The 23,630-nt window shown below is 40.4% G+C and overlaps 1 protein-coding gene across 1 annotated transcript; it reads right to left on the bottom strand.

The window, feature by feature from the left end:
- Window positions 1–3,444: 3,444 nt before the first annotated feature.
- CHAF1B (chromatin assembly factor 1 subunit B) lies at window positions 3,445–22,557 on the bottom strand. Its single transcript, XM_082497384.1, has 14 exons — window positions 22,430–22,557; window positions 21,942–22,072; window positions 18,001–18,133; window positions 17,135–17,252; window positions 15,522–15,625; window positions 12,906–13,002; window positions 11,182–11,266; window positions 10,073–10,166; window positions 9,385–9,454; window positions 9,199–9,290; window positions 7,987–8,149; window positions 6,421–6,843; window positions 4,890–4,981; window positions 3,445–4,385 (listed from the first exon to the last, which is right to left on the bottom strand). Exons 2-14 carry the CDS (start codon window positions 22,065–22,067, stop codon window positions 4,264–4,266), a joined length of 1,719 nt encoding a protein of 572 aa, XP_082353510.1. The 5' UTR covers window positions 22,068–22,072; window positions 22,430–22,557; the 3' UTR covers window positions 3,445–4,263.
- Window positions 22,558–23,630: the final 1,073 nt, after the last annotated feature.

Here is a 23,630-nt window from a genome sequence, read left to right as displayed (position 1 = left end):
ATTTTTTTCTTCTTTTTTGCCAGCTCCCACCCAGGGTGGCAGGTGCCAGCACTGGTGGTGGCAGCAGCAGTTCCTGGATGCTGAAATACTTGGCATACCCGTAGCAATCTCTCTGCCTCAACTTGGGAACTCACAGCAAGGCAATGGAAAGCTGGCTGGAGCCTACACTAACCAGATGGTCCTCACGCCTTCCAGGTCCCTCCCATTCCCTCTTCAAAGAGCTTTTCAACCGAAATGGTGCCTGAGACACCCTTGGAAAGTTTGAGGCTTCGTGTGGCTTTTCAGGTTTATCATTTTACAACTCCTAACAGAGAAAGGCTATCATGGTATGGGCTTACTTTCCTTAGTCAATTATAAAATGTAATTCACAAGAAAGCATGCCCTGTCTTCTTAGACAGAAGCCTGGAGAAACAATAGAAGCAATTTATTTGCTGATAACGTACATTTGCTACTTAGATTCACCTACAACTTGTTTTTAAAAACCAAGAAAACTGTTTTCTTTCCTTTTCCTGCTGTCTGTAGCATTTTTTCACCGTAGCCCCGGGAGGAGGAATCCTGTTAGAAGAGTGACATCCAGCGGTCGTTCTGCACTTTATTTTTAAACAGAAGCCTCATGGTTTGTGCTTCTGCAGCCTGGGCTTTCTCAGCCCTTCGCTGAACTTACCGAAAAAGGCATATGGCTTAAACTAACGAACAAACCGGTTTTCTGACATGAAAAAATTGATTACACATACATACAGACACACATATTTAAATACAAATATGAAAGTATGCAGAATTGGGACATAAAGATGATCTTTTAAAAGATCTACTGTCAAGACAGAGAAGCATATGTAAGAAAACTAGTCTGAAAAAGGGAAAGGATCACTCGCCTCTAGCTTGAACTCTCCAAGATACAGTCCACATAGATATTTACGCTATCAGACAACGCAGACTTTATCTGAGCAGTGGCCACAGTGGATGTGTGCACGCTTCATGCACCTACACAAAATCCATATGATTCTGAGGAACACAGGAAGAAATGGCACAGGAAGACCCACATATCTCAGCAGACTCCCATCGCTGGTAAGTAACTTCTCCATCTTAAGTGTTCAAACTATGCAGCATTCACAGAATCACAGATGGGTGAGGCTGGATGGGACCTGTGGAGGTCTTTTGGTCCAACCCCCCGGCACAAGCAGTCCCCTCCATCAGCTTAGAGCCCGGGGAAATGACTTAGCGCAGCTGTGCTCTTTTTTTGGTTTCTCAGGGGGCTGTGCTGTGGGACATTGACATACACTGGTGCCAAATGTGTTGGTGGTCATAGGGCTTGGACACCCCAAAGGAAGAGTTCTGTGGTTCCCTGAGTTTTAATAGTAATTTAATAGTAATTTGCTGCCTCTTAACAGAAGTTACTCTTCTTACTGCTGCGAGGTCAAAAGATGTAGATAGGGCATTTTTCCATAATGCTATCATCTCATCAAGATAGTACAAGCAGGATAATAGTCCTTAGAGGGGATAAGATCCTTCCAGAAGGCACTGAGCAAAATGTGACCCAAGAAGATGACACCTATACCACGCTCACAGCCAGAATATGAACTCAGGGTCCACTTGAAGTACAAACAATTCAGCTGGCCAATTAAAAATAACCTTTAAGTCAAACCTGGATAAAAGAGCACCCTTGAAAGACTTATGTCTATGCAATACATCACCTCATGAAACAGTCAAGAAAGAAGAAAAGTAGCAGTGGGTACCTGCTGTCTTTGAGCAGAGTCTAGTGCACGACTGAGAACAAAACATGAACCCACTTTCTACAAACAGTGTGAGAGTAGTTTTCAGTATCTTAAGTATGAATGTTATGTGGGGATGGTCCCTTGGAGACTGAAACAGGGACCACAAAAACCAGGAATCTACAGTTCTGTCAGTATTAAAGACAGTAATTTATTATACAAACGATGGCATCCATTTATAGAAAAAAGGTTAAAAACCTAGTGCTGTATAAATTTTACAAAGTAGTGTGTAAGTAGCAATAAACAGAGAAGTAGGAAATCATAGTGGCAAGAGATAACTAGAATTAAAGAGAAAAAAAATCCTGTTAGGGAAGGTGAAATATCAGGTACAGCATTCTGACAGAGATCCTGATGTGAAATTAAGTCTCCAAATGGCAGCAGCGAAAGCCACAGTAACTTTACAACTCCAATTAGATTGTAAAGCAGAGTGAAAATAAGCTGAGCAACCATATAAACAAACGCATATGTCACCTGAACAGTCATGGTATGAAATAAAGATGCAATTAATTGCATCTGAAGACCACAGAGACCAGGTATGCCAGTAACACTAAAAAAACATAACCAACCTACTAGTTTTCAGCAGGAGTAGTTTACATTGAAATACACTGTGTAAAACAAACAGGATTTAAGCATACCTATCAGGATAGCTTTGCAATTAGAATTTAGAAGTGTAAGTTTGAATTCAAAGGATCCTTTGCAGTGCACAAAACTAAACCCTCCAGTACTGTACTAAGTGGGTCACTGTCCCACAGGAAGATGAAATACTAATATTCTTAATATTCTTAGAGCTCAAACTGGACAAAATATAAAATAGCAAGTCCAGCAATGCACGTTAGTTACCAATATCTGCTTCAGCTATCAATTCAGATATCCCTACAAATGTGTGATTTTTTCTCTATAAACTTTTTTAGATGCAGCTTTGCTTGGTAATTAAGTCTTTCTATTCCTCACTAGAAGAAAACCCAGGTTTGGCTAACTAACGAAGCTCCATCCTCATCTCGGTGGCTGAAAGCAAAGATACACTTAGTTTCCTACAACTCTTTGCTTAATAGTTTCTGTTGAAATTTAATTGTAGGCAATGCATTCATTTGCATGAAACACTGACATAGGTACTTGTTCATATTTCCTCCCTATGAAATTTTTATGAATGTCTTCTGAGACATTTGCATTTCTGCTTTTCTAAAGTATCAGTCCACTTTCTTAGAAACTGACAGAAAAAAATACCAAGAAAATTACACACTTAAAACCACGTAAAACCAGGGAAGAATGAAAGTCAAAGACCTTTAATATGAATTGCAGCTTTCCCCTCCTGTGTGTTGTAGAACTTCAAATGATAGAAGTATAGCCTAAATCATGAAAGAAAATTCTGTTTAAAACTTCTGCATGCTACCATCAGCTAGAATGACTCTTCACATTTTAAGAATTATCTTACTTTTAAAAATCAAGTCCATGATTTTAAACAAAATGAAGTGGACAAGCTTAGAGTACTGTGGCTGAGCACTCTACTTCTGGAGGCTAAGTCTGCACACCATAGCGAATCCAGTTTAGTGACTTTCAAATATTTTGGTTTCATTGTGTTCAATCTGCAGGTCCTAATTCCATTATCAAATGCAAAATGCTTAGTGCAAGTATTAAATGCTAAAAAGAAATGAGCTTTTAGAAATATAACACACACTTGATTTATATTACATTTTATTGGCTAAGGGAGTTAACATTTGAAAAAAAGAAAAGTGGGAAACTCTACCGTATATGCTCAAATGCTGCTGCCTCAGAAAAAAATCTCATTTCTGTGTTTTGTTTTTTTTAAATACAGCAACTAAACAATTAACTGCTGTTTAACACTTATAACAGGTATTCAGAGGGTTTCTTCCTTTTGCAATTTTGCTTTCTTGCTTCTTGCAGTTACAGGTTCTGATTTATGTTTCAATCATATCAGTGATATTGTATGCTGCTGCATTCAGGGCATGTGAACATCAGCTTCTATTCCACATGTACTGGAGAGCGTGAATTATTTTGCACGCTGCTAAACATATAAGTCAAAATGCTTGAATGAAACAGTTGTTTTTTTTTTTTTGGTCTTAAACCACATCAAATCATTATGAATGCATTTAAGTCCTTAGAAATTCTATTGTTTTGCCAGACAGGTTCCTGGAAGACATAATACTTTTTATAAATGTCAACTTAGGGACTTTGATGGAGACTCTTAGGTTACTGTATTGCTTTTCAATACCCAGATTTCCTGATTTCCTTAAGCTGTGGCATTTCTTGAAGAATGCTGTCTTCAAGAAGTAGAAACATACTTAGAAGTCACTTGCCAACTATTTCCTCTTCTGCATTCCAGAAACCTGTGTCTTCTACTGCCAGTATCTTTCTTCAGAGCACTACGTCAAATATGCATATAGTACTTTAATCGGGAATTGAGGATTTAACAATGCACTCTCAGATATGGCTGCATGGCCTTCAGACTGTGAAGAGTATACTAAAAGCTTAGCCTTTATTTGTTTGAATCGCAGCTGATTTGATCTTCAGCAGATGTAGAAAGAGACATTTCCTCAGTTCTAGGACGTTTTGATGCTGGGGGATTTTGAAGACTGTCATCAGATGGTAACGGCCTCTCTGAAACAGACAGACAGGAAAATCATTTAAGCTACATAAATCCAGGTTAAGAAAGTAAACTGGTTTGCTGAATGCACAAACAGTTCAGCACTCATCAAAAACCCCAATCCTGTGTTGAGAGGCCAGCATCTGAAACAATGACGTGCTGAAAGTACAAGGGTCTTTAAAACCCACCTGTAGGACCTTGAGAACATTACATCCAAGTGAATTTACTCTTCTTGGTTTCAGTATCAGCTAATGCACCCATTACTGTAAAAACTGTATTGACATATTGTCACATAAGCAGCTGCTTAAGAGCAACCACAGTGAGAACACATTTCATATTGTCAAAAGCGCTTTTCAAACACACCAAGACAAGGAAGAAGCTTTAGAATCTGCAACCAGGTTTAGGTTTGTGCTTGACTGTGCTTGTGCGTTAAGCCTTTAGCTTATAACAGAAGTCTATAATGGAAAGAACTGACTGGCAAAAGACTTTTCTGAATATTAATAGCCACAAAAGCTTACCATGTTCCTGTTCTGAGGAAGGAGGTATAGGAACTGTATCTGTATATGCAGAGGTTGGCGCATCTGGCTTCAGTGGAATCAAGTTTATTCTCCTTTAAAAGAGCAGAAACAGTTCCATTGCTTTAAAGCCATCATTTTCACAAATGCTTTATTTAAAGATTTACTTCAGATAGAATCAGTTAAATTTAAATGTAGTTTAGGTATATTTTACTATGCATTTTTTCTTCTTGTTATATGTTGACTAGAGCATTTTTTTAGAAGTACTTTAAATACCACTAGTGACCTTTTCCACTAGAAAGTACTTTTGCATATGTTCTATGTTGCACAATGCTTGATAGCCACCTTCAGAGCACTGTATCTTGGTCAAATATTTTAAAATTAAGACTGGCTGCGCTTACTATTCCCTAGCCTTGTCCACGTTAACACTTTAGATTTGTTAAACCCTAGGGAATCCTTTTGCCCACTGAGGACCACTAACAATTACTGTAAATCTATTTTCTTCTGCTAAATCTCTTCTGCATGGCACTTAAAAATTAAGCGCAAAAGCAGCAGAGGATTGAACCATAAGAAAAGGTCTTACAAGTAGCACCATGCATGCTACTACAAGATGACACTCATGGCATAATAAATTGATACGATTTAATATAGTTTCTCCCTCTCTCAAAAACAAAAAGACTAATAAGCTCCATAAGTCACTCAACCCTCCTGGCAAAAGTCACTTTCAACTACCTACAACCCTTTGACCTTTTAGTTCCAGTACAGATGAACGTTGGTGTGTAGAAAGCCATCATCTCCAAGATTTTTCTTTGCAGCTGTTGATGAAATCCACTATCCTGCTTTCTCATTCACCACTTCTCTCTAGCCACCTACTAATTAAAACATTCCTATGAGAAGTCATCATAATGTCTTTTAATTCTAAAATAGCCTTACTTTGCTGACAAGGTCTAGATCTCTAATTGCACGGCTATGTCCTTACTGTTGCACACCAGCTCAGGATCTTATATTGCAGGCTGTTTGACAATCAATACATGGATTACAACCACTTTCTAAAAACCTAGATCTTCACCTTAGGAAATAACCTCAATCAATCCATTAAGTCCCACACCCATGACTGTGCACACTGGGAGCCTGTAGACAAACTTATACTCTTTACTTCTCAAAATATTTCTTGTCAGAAGGGTCTTTGAATAGTTCTTGTCAGCTGAAGGCTTCAGGTACCATCTTCGTACAGAAAATGGGACCCGAAGACCCACCTGTTGCTGCCATATAGACAAGGCGTAATGGTCAGGTTAAGTTTGCTACTGCCTCACATTTCAGAAAGAAATATATAAAGTTGTACATTTAGGATTCAGGAGACATTTTGACTTTTCAGTTGCAGTACAACTGGAACAAAAAGTTCCATGTCAAGACAGCTACCACCAAGACATAGGGCTGGGAATTTATGTCTAAACGTCAACCCTTTAAATGTAGCATAAGCATAGCTTGTCTTGGCCTTTATATTTATGACTGGAAACGGCAATATAAATCTCACCTTGGCGTCTTGCTCCATGCTTGTAAAGTGTTGAGAGTAATCCTTCTGGGCTGGTTTACTTTAGTGCTCTGGCTGGCTGGCTGACTGATTTTCCTCTCATCTGAGGATGAGACTGGAATATTTTTAATGCCAACAGGTGTGGAAGACAACTCCTTACCAGCAGCTGTGGGTGTTCTAGGTTGCAGGGTTGGAGTGCTGGGATCAGTGACCCTGCTGGGAGGAGTCCCCTCTGTCAGCCTAGAGCCTGGGGAAATTACTTTGTGCGACTGGTTCTTTTTCACTTTCTTCTCTGTTGCACCAGAAGTCCTTACATTTATCTGTGGCTTTTCCTTCAGTGGTATTCCCAGTTCGTCCTTCTCAAAGGTAACAAATGAACAGTATCCATCCGTGGAAGAAATAGCAAGAAAGGCTCCATCGCTGGACCTATTTGTGATTTTTTTTTTCCATTAAGAGTAAAGGTCAGAACTTTTCTTCAACCCTCACACCCCATCTATAACACATGCTGTACCTGTCTTTTGCTCCTCCCTTCCCCAAGTACATGTATACATTCAAATAAAACTGTAGTCAAGTGAAAGACATCCAATTCAAATGAACAAAAAGATCTTCAATTCTGGCCTTTGCACCTGATTTAATCCCTCTGGTGTCACCTGTGGTCACCTGTAATATGCTGCTGCCAGCACCCGCATGCATTTGAACTGGCACAAAGTATAGTTCAATTGCAGGTACACAAATCTTCAGCCACAGTTTCTGAAATAGTGCTGAACTCTCCTTGTTCATACCAGCAGAGCAGTTCAAGCTCCTTGGCTGTGCTCCTTGTGGTAAGTAGAGGCAATGCTCAGAATCACTGTGGTGCTCACCTGAATGGGTCCTCCGTGCTCATTTCACTAACTAATGTCTATCACTGATTAAAACCCTGATTTTCTACCCTCTTCCACTCCCCTCCTCCTGGCACACAACGGTTTTCAGTGTCTGAGCATCAATTATAACTTCTGAAAAAGAGGCCTCCATGTGGTCCTCAGTTTAGGTATACTGACTAGAAAGGTATGAGAGAAGAAGCCCTGTCCAGCAGAGGGGTGTATCCTGATTTCAAGACTTGGGTCCAATTTGCAGCTCTGACTCCAGTTCTGACCCCCCTCATCAAATTGATAAATTACTTAGTCCCATACATGAAGAGCCACTAAGCAGAATTGTGCAGATAAAGCAGAATTTGGCCAGGGCGCAGACACTTGACCTCAGAGAGATGACTTCCAAAACCTCCAAATAACTTCATTATTAATAGTTACACTGCCTGAACTATGAGTACTTTTCACGGGCACCCGGCATGCTCTCTTTCATAAAAAGTCTATCTGCTTGTCCCTGGGGGGTTTGCACCTTGTTTCACAATTGATAAAAGAACCATAATTCTCTAGTTTACAGGGCAAAAAAGAGGCAGCTTGCTGCTCAGACACTAACCACGTGTCATAAATGAAACATAAAAATAAAGGAAGACACAAGACATGCAGAACTTCAACATGTAAAAAGGACATTTCCATCAAAACAAGTTTTAACAATATAACAATTACCTACCATGAAATGTCACTCAGGGTGTGATAATGTATGTTAGAAACATAACCAAAGGGGAATGGCTGCTCAGTATCATAAAAAAGCACAGAATCTTCTGAAGCAACAGCAAAAACCAATCGATAGGGCAGATTAAATAGAGCAGGAGCTGATTTCTGACTGATTTCATCTAGAATGCAAAGAAATCAACACATTGAGAATTCTCTCTTATATTCATTGCAAGGTAGTAACTACACTAACTTTGTCATGAATCTAAATAAAGATTTCATTATTAATCAGTATCAAGCTGCTTTCAGAAATTCCTAGTATACAGAGCTGCTGTTCAGCTCTACAATGATTATGGTAGCTATGCACTGAAACAGACAGGTCATTAACATAATGTAAGGTACTCACATCTATACATTTCTAGACTACCATAGATTCTCACTTTTCTGGGTGTATGTTGCAGAAACTAAACACTCCATTTAGAGGAGCTACAGAGACCAACAGCAGACACTCATCTCCTTACTTTGTCACACAACATTACAATGAATCTAAAGATTATGATGAATAAATAAAACACAACAGCAAGCAATCTCTAAATCCTGTAAGGAATACTACACATTCACCCTCTAAAGAAAGAAGCAAAGCTGTGTCTTTTCACCAGAGTAAGACCAGTCTTGTTAAAAATAAACACTCCTGGACCCACTGGGCTCACAATAAGGCTGGATTTCAATCTCCAGCTAAATTCTCATGCAACTTCATACAATCCTTTCCCCACCTCAGAACTCCTGTTCTGGCCAGTAACACCAACACTGCTTCAGGTTTGGCTTCCTTGAATAAACAGCAATGGTTGTTGCAAACTATGCCAACTCTCTGATGCTTCTGTGATGTGGGTAGTTGAGATTAACAGAAAATATTTCACTGGGTTGCTCCTTTAGTGCTAAGCCAAGTTATTTACTTTTACTCACACAAAATGGTTAAAAGTAGAAGAAAAATATTAAACAATGTTTCTGTACCCTAAGAGGCCAAGTAAGAACATTTATCGACTGTATCAAAAGCTACTTGCAAGGTACTTAAGGTGAATTCAGGGTCTTAGAATCAGGAAACAGCTTCTAAGATGTGGTACAACCCTATCTTAACGGAATGTTAAAGGCTAGGGCATAAAATAGTAAACAGCCACATTGGCCTTTACACATATTTGCTGTAAAATCATACTCCCTGAAGGATTTACAGTACCTTTATTAAATACTCGTCTCAACTCAAAGTAGACTGGACAGCAGCGAACAGCAAGAGTTGCCTTTCCAGGACAGGGCAGGTGACCCACAGGCCTTTTAAAAGAATCAGTATTTCAGAAACCAGCATTACATTTTTTATTTTTTTTTTTTTTAAATTAAAAGATATTTTGATTTTATTAAACTCTACCTTTTAAGATTGTTTCTGGAAAAAACATATGTGGTGTTTGTTACATTTTCTCCTGATTCAACACAGCCAGCTGCAAAAATAAAGGTTAAAACATTACTCATCAACTCAAAAAGGTACTGAGTACACTCTTTATGTCCATAAACATTCTACTTCTCAGGAATTAGGTTTGTCAGTTGGGCAAGAGCTGTGCAACCTGAACACAACTTAAAAAGGCATCCCAAATATTTATTTAGTGCTGTTTTTGTTTCCCTTATATACTTCCCCCTCAAAGCTTCTTTTTGATGTTGCCAGACATCTATAAAAGCAGTGCTTATACAAGCAAACTGATCCCCTCCTTGCAGTGTTATTTTTACTATGACTGCAGAATGTTCTTATGAAAGGATACAAACAAAGAGAGACCAGTCAAAAGAAACCACTCATTATTCTTCATTTCTATTTTAGCAGAGCTGTATTGTTGCAATTTACTCTTCTCAGTTCCGAAAAACCCCATAAATATAATTTTTATCACAGGAGAATGTTGCTAAAGGTATAGTATTGTGGAATCTCTATTTTCTTCAATAGGAAGAATGAGGAATGGCATAATTAAGACAAATAAGCATCCCCAAGCAGTTTGAAAGCAATCTTGATGCACATTCAAACTACAGCATAATAGATACAAATGTAAGTTACAGCACATGTTCTCACATACCTGGAGTGAGTAAATAGGAGCCATCAGGAGTAAAACTTAGCCTGCGGAAAAATGACTTCATGCTGTCATCATGAAACATCCGATAGCTCCTACCCTGTAACATTGAAAATATGATTGTGTAAAGTGCCAAGAATGTGTCAGCTGGAATTCGAGTGAGAAAAACCATCCAGTTGTACAGTCCAACCTGATGGAACTTCTTAAATAAAAGATAAATGTTTTAAAAACCATGGCTCCTTCAAGCTCAATTTCTGCTGCGCTATAAATTCTTCACAGCTAAGAAAAATAGTCCTTGATCCCTCTTCAGCTACTAATCAAAACACTCCAAGACCAGTCACATTAGACCAGTAATCAAAAAAATAGTAATAACCTGGAGAACAACATTATTTAACAGTCAACGTAAAAGCCTGTTCCTTAGGCATTTAATTTTAACTCTAGTATTAGAGGTTTAAAGAGAACTTCTATAACGGCAAAATTCCCTCTCTCAGGCCTGTTCTTTAGTCACCATAAAACTGTTACAAATGTTTTCCCAAAAAAGGAAAAGGAATAGAAGGAATTAAAAAGGTTATAGCCAGCTTGGAGGTGTTACTTTACTAGTACTTAGAACCGTTTGGGGGGGGGGAAAAAAGCTCTTTGTTTTCCCTCTTAAGGTTAGAGAGAATTTCCTAAATTTTCTCTAATTCATAATTTTTCTAAAAATCAGACAACATTTTTGAAAATTTCAGGCTGCTGACTTTAAAACGTTATCGCTGTGTATAATCCATTAATAAATTTACAGCTAGACAAATACGTTTGAAGTTTTTCCTATTAAGAATTCACTACGCATGCTATTTCTTCCACACTATTTTAAACATTTACAACTAAAGACATTGTGTTACTACTGTAATCAGCTAAACTTGCAAGCATTCTTTCTTAGTCATTTCTGTAATATTCGAGGAGACCTGAAGTGGTCTCCATTTAGAAAATGCAAAGGTGAGATAGAGACAAAAAGTATCTGATATATGGATTACTTGAATGGAAAATATTTGCCCCTTTGGTTTCGTAGAATAGAACAGCTCATTTAAGTAGCACCCAGCGCATTCTCCAGTACCATTAGTACCAGAACAATGTACCTCTCCTTCAGCTCCTGATCCAGATGGCATCTTGGTAACATTGAATGCTACACGCTTGGTTTGCGTGTTGTATACCCGTAGGACCCTACATGGTGGAGAGCATAGTTAGCTACAAACAGCTTCCTTTCATCCCAGGTTTCACACAGCATCTCACTTCTCAGTCAGGACTGCCAAATATAAATGACAATCAGACATTAATTATAACTCTGTTCATGAGACATCACCTTGTGGACATGTTTTGATAGCTAAATAGCCAACGAATCACTGACAATTATTTGACTCAATAAGGTTTGTGAAGTACCAGCATATGCATTTGTGGAAGAACAAAGGGAATTAGTGGACAGTGAACAGCCACCCCATTCCTACCTGTGCTGTAGTAGCCATTATGCTCCTGCAGAGTGGGAATCTCTACACTTCAGTTTCCTTTGGACTGGAGTACGTCTCTGTACAGAACACTGGAACTCTCCTGACTTCACTAAAACAGCAGGTAGCCTAAGCAAACACAAGTGCTCGTCCCACCAGCTCTGCCCTTTACTGAGTTATGTTGGTTTGTTAGGCTGGCAGAAAACCAACAGAACGCAAAAGCCAGACAGCTTTCTGCTAATTTAACATGCTGAAATAGCTCCACAAAAATCCTGGACAGAGCCAGGAAGAGATAATAGAAGGCGAGGCTGTGGCAGACAGCTCAAGACAGTTGTGGAATTACTGGCTCTGGATGTCATGGGATGTCATGCAGCGAAGCTGGTCTGCCAAAAGGGGGAAGAGGTCTCCCCACCCCGGGCTGGTGAGTGCCCAGTCCTGGAAACTGGCCTGGCTCCTGTTAGACTCCCACTAAGCCGATGCTATTCATTAACCTTGCAGAAAAGCATCTGAAACCTGAGGGGGTGGGAGATTTCCCCTCTTCACATCAGTTCATGCCCTTGCTTGCGACTTCACTCCCAAGAAAAACTTGTGCATCATTCTATCACTTGTGTTTCACTGCTGTTCATTTAAATAAAGGCACACAAATCTCACATAACTGATTATCAGAAGGCAGAGGCTCATAATGACCTAGTTGCCATTAACTTACCATTTTTCTAAGCCTATTGCAAATCTTAAATCAAAACTACTTTTCCACTATTACAGCAATTTTCTTTGCAGCGGGTGCCAGACAACATGCATTTATTAGCCAGCTGCGAATCCTTCAGAGCAGCACACATGCCCTCAACAGTTTAAGCTCAACTCAAAGTTCTGACAAGGGCCAAGTTTATGAAGTGTGTGTTTAGCTTTCCCAATGACATCACTTACAAAACTGTTGGTGATGAAGGGAGCAAGAGGGCAAAAGAAAGATATCAGCGGAAAAACATTTTAACTGATTTCTTAACCTCTTTATATCTTTTTGTAAAATGACAGAGATGAACTGATTAGCTTATTAACAACCAGAGAATGCAGCACTCTCTTAAGATGTATTTGGTAACTCTAATGACCAATATCATGAAAACTTATTTCCTGAAGAAAAATTTCTATGCAAGTGTATGTAAGCTTATTTGCTGCTTAGAGAGGATACTCAGACTTCAGGAATCATTTACCACAAGCAAAAGATTAACTAAAGTATCATTTTAATTTCACATCAACCTCCTTACAGAGCAATCTGAACAAAATTAAAAGTCACATTTATCCCATACACTTAATTCATCCTCAATAAGAAAGAATACTAAGGCAAAGCACTTAGACCAACAGCTCACCTATCACAACTCAGAGTTGCAATGTACTGGCTTAGAGGATCCCAGGTTATTCCTTGGACATAACTCTTGTGTTCATTTAATATTGAAACCTTCTGTCCTGAAATTACAAACAGTTTCCAGATTCTAAATTCAAATGTGCTTTAAAACATTTCTTCATTTCAGAAATAAAACAAGACAAAATGTTTTAAAATATTTTTTTAAACACACAAACTGTTAACTTGATGGTATCTGATAAGAGTATCAGAAATAATTGCTGGCTTTATAGAATCTTTACAAGTACAGTAAGTTATGACATGCACATTTAATGCTTGTTCCCAACAAACTAACCCAGATAAGCAACCAATGATAGGACAAGGGGTAATGGATTCAAGCTGGAACACAAGAGGTTCCACTTAAATTTGAGAAGAAACTTCTTCTCAGTGAGGGTGACAGAGCACTGGAACAGGCTGCCCAGGGAGGTTGTGGAGTCTCCTTCTCTGGAGACATTCAAAACTCGCCTGGACGCCTTCCTGTGCAACCTCATCTAGGTGTTCCTGCTCCGACAGGGGGATTGGACTAGATGATCTTTTGAGGTCCCTTCCAATCCCTAGCATACTGTGATACTGTGATAAGCAGCTTGTCTTAGGCATAAAACATGCAAGATGAATATATTTCAAAACCAGTAGTATTTCAAAATCTTTGTGATTTAGAAAAATATTTCCAGGCAAGTCTAGCTGTTCAACAGCTAACTGAATTTGGCTGAATACTGGGCCAGAAATTTCAGCATTATAACTTCCAGGTGGGACTAGATAGCCAGGCTTTACTATCCAGGGCTGCATAAACTCACCTACTCTGCTGAGCAGGGAGTGAAAAAAATATACTACACACGCTGACTGACGCTTACACATGAGCAGCTTTCAGAAACAATTCTACAGCAGTGCTAACTCATTTTCCTCCACAGCTTACTCTGTCATGAATATCACTCAAAGACATCAGCTCCCTGACCCCACTGATATTCCACAGCTGATTGTCTCAGATCAAAACCACTGTGCTGAGGTAAAGTTACAGATAATCTCATTAAATAATTTGTTTTGAGTATAAGGGACAGAGGTTTTTCTTCTATTAGTGTTGCTTTACTGCAAAAAATACTGTAAGCTGACAAGTTTCAAAGGCAATAGCTCTTCAAAAAGATTATACAAATAGGGTTGAGGCCATACTGCATAATAACAGAAGTCCTGTTGCAGTATTCTGTCTCAGACAGTGACCAACAAATGCCAAAGTATAAGAATAGACCATATATGTAGTAGTATTTCTATGGATACCCTATAAGCTGCCAACAGTTTGTACCTCAAGGACATCTTAAGCCAGTGAAGCTCTCTTTGTACTAAACAGCCTGATGGATTTTTACTATTAATTTTCTTCCAGCCATTTTTTTTTAAACCATGCAAGCTTTTAACCTGAGAATTACTGGAAACTATCCTTGAAACACTTTCCTTCAATGTACCTACAACTTCAATCACAAAACCTACGTTTCTAGTAATGGCTTCTTACTTCCAACTTACTAGTTGTCTCTCTGCCTAGAGACAAAATGCCCTCCATGGCATTAATTGCAAGCTAAAAGCAAGCAGTGAGAATGGAAGACATTATAGATAAGTAACATATCAGCTTAAGAGGCCATCTAGCTTTTTTTAATAACAAGTCTAATAGATATGTCCCTTTAAAGTGGTTACAAACAGTCTGAGATGCAAGGCACATTTTGTCACAATGCCCCTACGCATACTTATGCTCTGAGCGCGCACATTCTTAATTGAACATTCATGTATTTATGTTAAAGACTTTTGGAAAGGAGTATATTTGAAAGTTTGGATGGCAGAGACATTAAGCACCCAAACCAAGAACACAAAAAACATCATCAGCAGAACATTTGTATTTTCATGGTTGCATGCATTGAAAAATCAACCTGGATTCTACCTTATTTTTCTTAATTAGACACTAAATATTAGAAATATGAGATAAAAGGTTAACTTTAGAGAAAGTTAAGTATTTCCACATTAAATTAAAAGTGAAAGCAATGATTGCATTGCTAATAAGAAAACATTAAGTCATTGTAAAGCAACCTAACCTAGCTGGTTACTACCAGAACTTCTATAGATGGGCCTTTCTTAGAGAATACAAGCAATCCCACTGTAGTGGGATGAGCATGAACAGAAGTGTTTTGCTGAATGGAGCCTAAAAAAAAAAAAAGTCACATCTTGCAAATCAGAGCCTGCATCCTATACTTACTTCCCTTTTATCACCTAGGTAGTTAGTTACCTGATACCAGTCAAGTTTTGTTTGTTTCTTGGGGTGTGGGGTGGAGTAAGCAATATACAAGCTGTCTGTGTAGGAATTTTGGGGGAAAAAATACATTGGGTGAAGTTTACTTCCTGAATACCCCAATGTGAAGAGATTACTTACGTGTAAATTTTGCTGGCTTGAGGTTATCTTTATATGTTGTGCTATCTGCCTCACAATCCCAGAAGTCTAGCAAGTAAGTGGACTGTTCTCTTACAAAACAAAAATGCTTTCAACTCTTTTGGTAAATACCATGAGACGTCCATCAAGACTGGAGCCGCAAGTGATAAATGTAGCATTTACCTTTATTGACATCCCACATTATAGCTGTGTTATCTACAGAAGCAGATGCCATGTAATTTCCATCTGAGGTCCAACAAATATCATACACATCTTCTAAGTGGCCTCTACAAGTCAGAAGAGAAGAAACCAATTATTAATTTAAAAATTAACAGCTACATGTAAAAATTAGGTTTGTGCATTTTTAGGCTAAAAAATAAAAATCAGAGGCAAATAAAGTATCACTGAAGTGAAATGAACAATATGACTTTCAGCTTTTAAAAAAAATTCCATATTCAGAAGGCAGTAAAACATTTTAAAATAATACATCCTCCTTCTATTCAAAATAAGCCTCCCTTTTCAACAATTTTCATAGACAGTAAAAACATTGCATTTCAAGTAATTATGAATTTGTACCTAGAGTTCTGCAAATGAAAGTTTCTAGGATTTGTAAAACAGAAAATAAATCACCATTAGGAAGTGTAACTATTCAAGAAAACTTTCCTGTATATTTATGGGTTTCATAAAAGTAGTAGACAAACATGCATACTCAGGAGAACCACATGAAACAGAAAATTAAGGTTGATTTACATATAGCTGAGCAAACATTGCAATATATTCGGAACCACCTAGAAGGGCTCCATCAAAAACAATTTGTATTGCTTGTAGTTTGAAGACTTATCATACAGTGTGGTAACTTTAATAATAAATATCTGCAACACCAAGTTTAGGGAAGGGGGACTGTTTGCTTGCTTGAAGAGATTAACTCTGATGTTCCTAAAGGATCATGCCGGTGCTTCATGCAATCCCACTAGCACTTTTGAAACTGCTCTCACATAAACCTCAGCAATTGCAAGGAACGTATCAGTTATGGATAGCAGTTTTTTTTTTTTTTTTGTAAACCAGTGTAAATTCTTAATGATTTTATCAGTATAGACAGATAGAGACCAAAACTTTTAATACATACTATGCAGAAAGCAAGGCAGAGTTATACATACTGCTCATCCAAAATACATTTTAGAGTCCAGAACTACCAATTTATTTGACTTCAGCTGAGACTAAGAACAGAACACTTGTATTCCAACTGCCAGCACTGGTTTGATGCCTTAGCCACCATCGCCAAATACTTATTTAGTATTAGTAGGCACAGTGTGTATAATTTATTAACCATTGTACACTTGAAACAAACACTGTATGATACAGTAGACTTTCAACTATTAAAATGAACTAGTTGAAAAACATTTGTCAAGCCTCACAGCTATCATCTGGCAACACTGCATGAATCATTTAATATACTGATGCTTTTTTGCTTTAATAATGATCAAAATTTCCACTATAAAGGTAGTAAATAAAACTTCACATTTACTTTATATATCTCTGTGCTAAGCTTTAAGTGACTGCAAATCTCAGGAACCAATTTCAGAGCATGTCAGTTATGTCTGCCTTAGCAAAAGATGTAGTTGGCACTGTATCAAAAAAAAGTGTTAAAAGACAATAAAAGGATGAATATTGGAGCAAACAAATTTTAAATAGCATTGAAGTTCAACATACACTGGACAGAAGACTGTACCAGACAATAAAAGCTACTGAGGAATCAAACACTAAGCAGAAAACACCCTCATAAAATTTTAAACTACCTTAAAGTTTTAACAACTGTCCAGTTCTCCTTGTTGAGCTGAGCTTCATCTTCATCCTGAAAAACTAACGGTTCTGATTCTTTGCTATCATTCAGCTTCCACAATAAAATAACAGCATCTAGAGAAGAAATAATATGAAGCTTCTTTCTTTCTCACTCACTGTTTTGTTAATGCATTACATTTAGTTCAACATTACAATTATCTCACATAAAACACACGAAAAGCAGTTCTTAATTTGTGGTGGGGAAGAGTAGGTGCTAGACTACTTTAGCTTCCAGTGTGAGCTACTGATTTTAATAAATGTATTTTTTTATTATTATTTAATTATATAATAAAAAAATAACATTTTCAGGTGCAAGATGAGAGTTAAATACTTAGCTTTCAATCTGCTTTTGATTAGAGTTGGCTATGGTTCTGCAGTCTGGGCTTCTGAAAAATCTTCCACTAAGGTAATACTTGGCTCTGTCTCAGAGAACACACATCTATCTAATGCTGTCCTTACTGGGACTGAAGAACTCAAGTGGCCTTGGATAGACAGGCCTAAATGTACAAATTCTGCCACAGCTCCCCAGTATGACACTAGGTAATCCATTCAACCTCCCCATCTGGGAAATGGGGATACTAATTGCTTTATATCTAGAAAACAGTGCCTCTCAGACACACAGTCAGTGACAAGAGGTTACTTAGGAACTGCATAACATACATTTACTAATAGCAATCAGAGGGCACATGTGAATCTAAAGCTGGAAGCATGAAAGGGGTACAAACAAGCTACTATGTTCTTTTCTTCTTCCCCCCCCCCATTCACTCACCAGATGCATAAACATAGCTTCTTTATATTAGCTTCATTATGTGTTATTACTCACCATCTCCTCCAGATGCTAGGATCTCACCACTTGGAGAGAAACGCACAACATTTACTGCTTTGGTATGGCGGGTGAGGTTGGACAAGAATTCCACAATTGCTTTTCCATCTGGTCCTTTTTCCACTTTCCATATCTAGTTACAAAAGCATGACAGACAGTTTTCAGGAACAAGATGTAATATATATGCACCACGTCAGTAATCCACAATTTACTTCTTGGGCAGTCATTCTGAACTTATTATCTGAAGCTTTCAGAGCTAAAGCTGCAGTGGTACCACAAATTTTCCCTCTACAAGCTACAGCCGTGTACTGGGTTTATGCAGCAAGGTTTTGGTAGCTGTGACTACCCCTGTCTTCAGGGGTGGCTTCTGTGACAAGATACAAAGAGCTGCCCCCACGTTGGACAGAGCTGGTTCCAGCTGGCTCCAAGACTGTCCTGCTGCTGGTGCCTCTGTGATAACATATTTAGGAAAGGGCAAAAAACACTGCACAGTGGCTGTGAGAATAATAAGAAAAATGTGAGAAACAGCCCAACAGACACCAAGGTCAGTGAAGAAGGAGGGGAGGACGTGCCCCAGGTGCCGGAGCAGAGATTCCCCTGCAGATCATGGCGACACAGGTTGTTCCCCTGCAGCCCATGGAAGTCCACGGTGGAGCAGACATCCACATTGCAGCCTGTGGAAGATCCCAGGCTGAAGCAGGTGGATGTGCCCTGAAGGAAGCTGCAGCTTATGGAGAGCCTGTGCTGGAACAGGCTCCTGAAAGGAGGTGTGGCCTGTGAAGAGGAGCCCAAGCAGGAGCAGCTTTTCTGGTAGGAACTGTGACCCCACGGGGGACACACACTGGAGCACTCCATTACTGAAGGACTGTACCCCATGGAACGGCCCATGCTGGAGCAGTTTGTAAAGAACTGCAGTCCGTGGGAAGGACCCATGCTGAAGATGTTTGTGAAAGACTGTATCTTGTGGGAGGGACCTCATGATGCAGCAGGGGAAAAGAATGAAGAGGAAGGAGAAGCAAAGACAACCTGTGATGACCTGACCGCAGCCCCCATTCCCCACCCCACTGCACCGCGTGGGGGGAGGAGGTAGAGAATTCATGAGTGAAGTTGAGCCTGGGAGGAAAGGAGAGGCAAGGGAAGGTGGTTTTAGTTTTGTTATTACTTCTCACTATCCTGGTCTGTTATTATTTGGCAATAAATTCAATTAATTTCCCTAAGTTGGGTCTGGTTTGCCCATGACAGTAATTAGCCCTTGTCCCTGTCCTTATCTTGACCCATGAGCTTTTCCGTTGCATTTTCTCCCCATCCTATTAAGGGGAGTGATACAGTGGCTCGGTGAGCACCAGCCAACATCAACCCACCACAAACTGTAACTATATTGCCGTATTCTTTTAGTCTGGTGAAATATATTATTGCATATTTCCAATAAGTGAAAAGCAAACCCAACAACCAAACACATGACAGCATTCTTTCTTCATTCATTGACAACCTCTAGCTTCAAGGGGATTCAGTAAATATAGTGATTCAATAGTATATGGAATTACAATATCTTGTTAACGAGTCTGTCAACCACAAATAGTGACAGTCTGAAAACAAACCCGATTACTACAGGAGAAAAAAAAAAATTACCTCTGTTGAAAAGTCTGAGCAAGTTGAAGAGTTTTGTAGTACACCCTGAAGGTCAATGGATTTACTGGTTTCAAACAGGTAATTCGAGCAAGAACTATAATAATTCCAGATCCCCACTGATCATAATCACAACATTAAGGAAGTTGCATGACATGGACACTTTTCCAGCAATGCTGGCTAAAGGATTTCCTGATCCCACTTATTCTCGATTTTGCAGGGCATAGTGATGCCACTCCTACCGGTCTATTGGTGAACCAATTCGGCCATGAGAGCAACACTGTTATGTCCCTATACTGTGAGACTAAGGCCACAGAGAGTTAAATCCCACTAGGTGTTTCAAATAATCTGCTCTTGGATGCAGTTCAGCTCAGAAAACAAACAAACAAACAAACCAACCAAAAAATCCCAGCAACCAGGCTTTGATAGGAATATATCAAACAGTGAAGCAGCCTCTGTCATTTTGCTGGCTTTTCCTCCTTATGCAACAGTCCTCTGAAAAAAGATGTAGCAGCAGTACCTTTTATGTCAAAGAACACAAAAAGTTTTCTGACTCTAAACCATGTATATTTATAAATATGACTTAAATATATACTCAGTAACTTATATATACAGCCAAAATCCGTGAAAAGCACGTGCTATCAGGCAAGAAGTCCATTTGCCAGTGACAAAGGGAAAAGTTTTAACTGCATTTCCTGGAGTAAAACCCTGATTTTTAATGACATTTATCTCATTTATCATCTCCAAAAGAAATAGGCATTCCAATCATGCACGTATCATAGCAGTTACCGTTCATAATAATTTTGCAATAAATACATTAATAAATACTGGCATATTTCACAAAATACTGCATTGAGGATCCTGAAGAACAAATCTGGATCCAATCCAGGCATTCCAAATTGGAAGTATAGATCTGATCTTTATAACTCAAATTCTCTGCTAAAACAGAGCATTTCCCTATTCAGAAGAAAATGCAGCAGTAATACAAAACAAAACCTTATTCTTTGCCTGTGCCTATTCAACATGTAATGAGGCCTTATGATAGTATTTTTTATTTCTTCTTCAAATATATCACATGATGGCAGCCTGATAGAACACAAGCAGGCACAAAGGGTAATTAAAATGTAAAATTACCATGCAAAGACAGATAAATGGATAGACATACATACACACATAGCAGAAAACCTACATGATTTTTTTTTGCATTGGAGCTCATTACTAAGGAGCACAGGCAGGGTCCCAGGTTGGAAACCTTCTTTATCACAGGACGAGTTTGAAGAACTGTCTCAAACTGAATGGCTAGGCTAGCAGTAGAGATTTTAGTAAACAAAACCCTCCATTTTTTACAGGAAGTCACCAGCCCCAGATACCAAAGTCACCTACAGGAACTCAAACATGAAATGAACAGCCCAGCAGTGATGCGTAACCTACTGTTTCATTCTCAGCTCCGAAATACAGGGGATACAAATGTGTTAGTTTTTTAGAAGTGCTCTAATGGTGACCCAAAAATCTCTGACCGCTATGCCTACCTTCCATAAAAAGAAGCTGTTAAAAGAAAAATAAATTAAAAAGTTGAGTCAATGCATTTCTCTGCAAATGAAGTTGTACCTCACTTTTCCACCAATCTTATTTAAAGAGTTGACTAACATGCAGATAAAAAGAATGTGGTTCACCCAGTGCACTCTGTTTCCCAGAGCTTTCCAACTAGGGCTAAGTCTTTTAGAGAAACGAAGAGATCACTGAGCGATGGGGACAGTCCTGATGTGCATTAAGAATCTGGAAGACAGTAAACAATTGCCTGATTTTGCAAAGGTGAATCTTAGAGCCACATTTCTGGGGGCTTGTGTTGAATGTTATTCAACATTTTCAAAAGTGGTTCTCAATTTTGCTAACAGTTTGCCAACACCAACACAAAATTACTTAGGAGAGTTGCATCTGAAGCTAAGTGAAAAGGGCTGCTGAGTGACTACTTATAAAATGGCAGATAAAATTCAACTTTGATGAACATAAAAGAAATTTAAACCTTTTTTTTTTTTTTTCATTAACTCACAAAACTGTGCCCTAAATTAGCAGGTAGTACTCAGGAATATCACCCAGCAGTCAATGCAGGTGATTTTCAGACCTCAGCAGCAGAAGTCAAGGAGAGTATGCAAGGGGAACAATCATTCTGTATATAGCTGTACAACCTCACATTCTTTCCTTAAATCATCCACCAGTAGCATCGTGTACTGGCCAATAATCTCATACCTTGGATAGCAAGCCATTTCATGCTCTGCACATGCTACAAAATGAAAACAAACTGGTTTGAAACTTACACGAACAGCTGTGTCCACACCTGCTGAGGCCAGTCGATTGATCTTCCCATCAGCTCCATGTTGGAAGTCCAAACTGTAAACAGGCTCCTTGTTATGCCACGCTATTTCACAAGTGATGACCTTCATATTCCCTAAAGAAAACAGAGCAAATAGTGGATAAATTTTTGTGTCTTACGGCTAAGGCAATCAAAGTTAGCACAGATTTTGCAAGCACTGCAGACAGATCCAGTAACAATTTCACTGCAGAAACTGACAGAAGGATTGTTTAAGCACGTTTTTAAGTACTATGATTTATTATGGCCAAAGTTATTGCCTGGGCACTGCACGAGAAGGGTGATAAAGCCATGTTTCTCAGCAGAATTAAATGTGACAGAAGCGCAGGGCAGGATTACAGTAAGCAGTAAATGCCGAGGGCAGACACTGCAGCTTTTCCCTTTCAGCCCCCGCAGCGTGCCGGCACTCCCCGGGCCGCTCCGGCCCTGCCCTACCCCAGCGCCTGCCGGGTTTAGCCCTCGCCGAGCAGCCCCAGACCGGCGCTACGCGTTACTCTCGGGGTAACGACTACTTCTGCACCACCAGCGGAGCGCTGAGAAGGGGAAACAAAGGCAAGGCACGAAGGCCCCGGCGGGGACAGGAGGAAGGCAGAGCGCCCTCCCCCCCCCCCGAACGGCACCACCAGCAGGAGCCGCTCCCCGAAGCGCCGGGGGCCTCGCACCCCCGCCCGCCGAGGGACCGGCGATGCCCACCGCCCTGAGGGGGCTCAGCCACACGACACCCAACGCGCTAGCTGGCCGCAGCCCGCCGGGCGCCGAGACCAACAACTCCCCGGCTCCCCGCCACTTCGTCACCCCGCCTTCCCCGCCCACAAGAAGCCGGACTCCTCGCTGCGGCGCCTCTCTCCCGCACCACAGCGGGAGCGCCGGCGGCCCCAACCGCCACTAACGGCCGGGGAAGGGGGATGGGGAAAGCGGGGGGGGGGGGGGATGTGCCGCGCGCCCCCAACCCCTACCTGCGGCCCTCCGGCGCGAGCGCGGGTTTCCCGCCGCAGCCCGCCCCGCGCCTGCGCTGAGGGGAGCGGCCGGCGGTGCGGCAGCGCCCCCTAGCGGAGGCGGCAGGGGCGACAAGGCGGCGCTCCGCCGGTGGGACCGTGGGCAACGGACTCACCTCCCCCCCCCCAGCTCCGCCTCAGCTTCCCGGTGTCGGCGGGCAGGTGGTTGCGGCGGCAGCCCCGGGCAGCCCTGCCCGCCCCCGCGGGAAAGGCGAAAAGGACGGGTGTGTTGTGTGGGTGGGGGGGATGTCGTTGCGGGAGGTCTGCGGAGCCCGCAGCGTTGCCGTTTTGGCCGGGATGTTTTGCCCGCCTTTTCTTCTGCCCGGGCTGTGTTTGCTCTGCCCTCAGCTTGCTTCCACTCCCCAAAAGCAGGAAAAAAACCCCAAACAAACGAAACAAACAAGCAAACAAACGAAAAAGGCATCGCTGTATTTGATGTGGTTTTACATTTAGACTGGTCAAAGGGCAACCCATACCCCAATTCCCCTCTTTCTTTCAGTGGCAAACCCTTTGCATTTGAAATAATAATTAAAAACAAAATTACAGCCTTAGAAAGCGGCATCGGCTTCCCCTTCTCCCCGTGCCACGCAGGGCCACGCTGCTTCTCCCCACTTTCCTGGCACCAAAGGGCAAAAGAACCA

The sequence above is a fragment of the Vanellus vanellus genome (genome assembly GCF_965231255.1).
Source record: "Vanellus vanellus genome assembly, chromosome: 1".
Classification (NCBI taxonomy): domain Eukaryota; kingdom Metazoa; phylum Chordata; class Aves; order Charadriiformes; family Charadriidae; genus Vanellus; species Vanellus vanellus.
The sequence above is the reverse complement of the archived record's forward strand: the minus strand, read 5'-3'. Positions and strand labels throughout refer to the sequence as shown.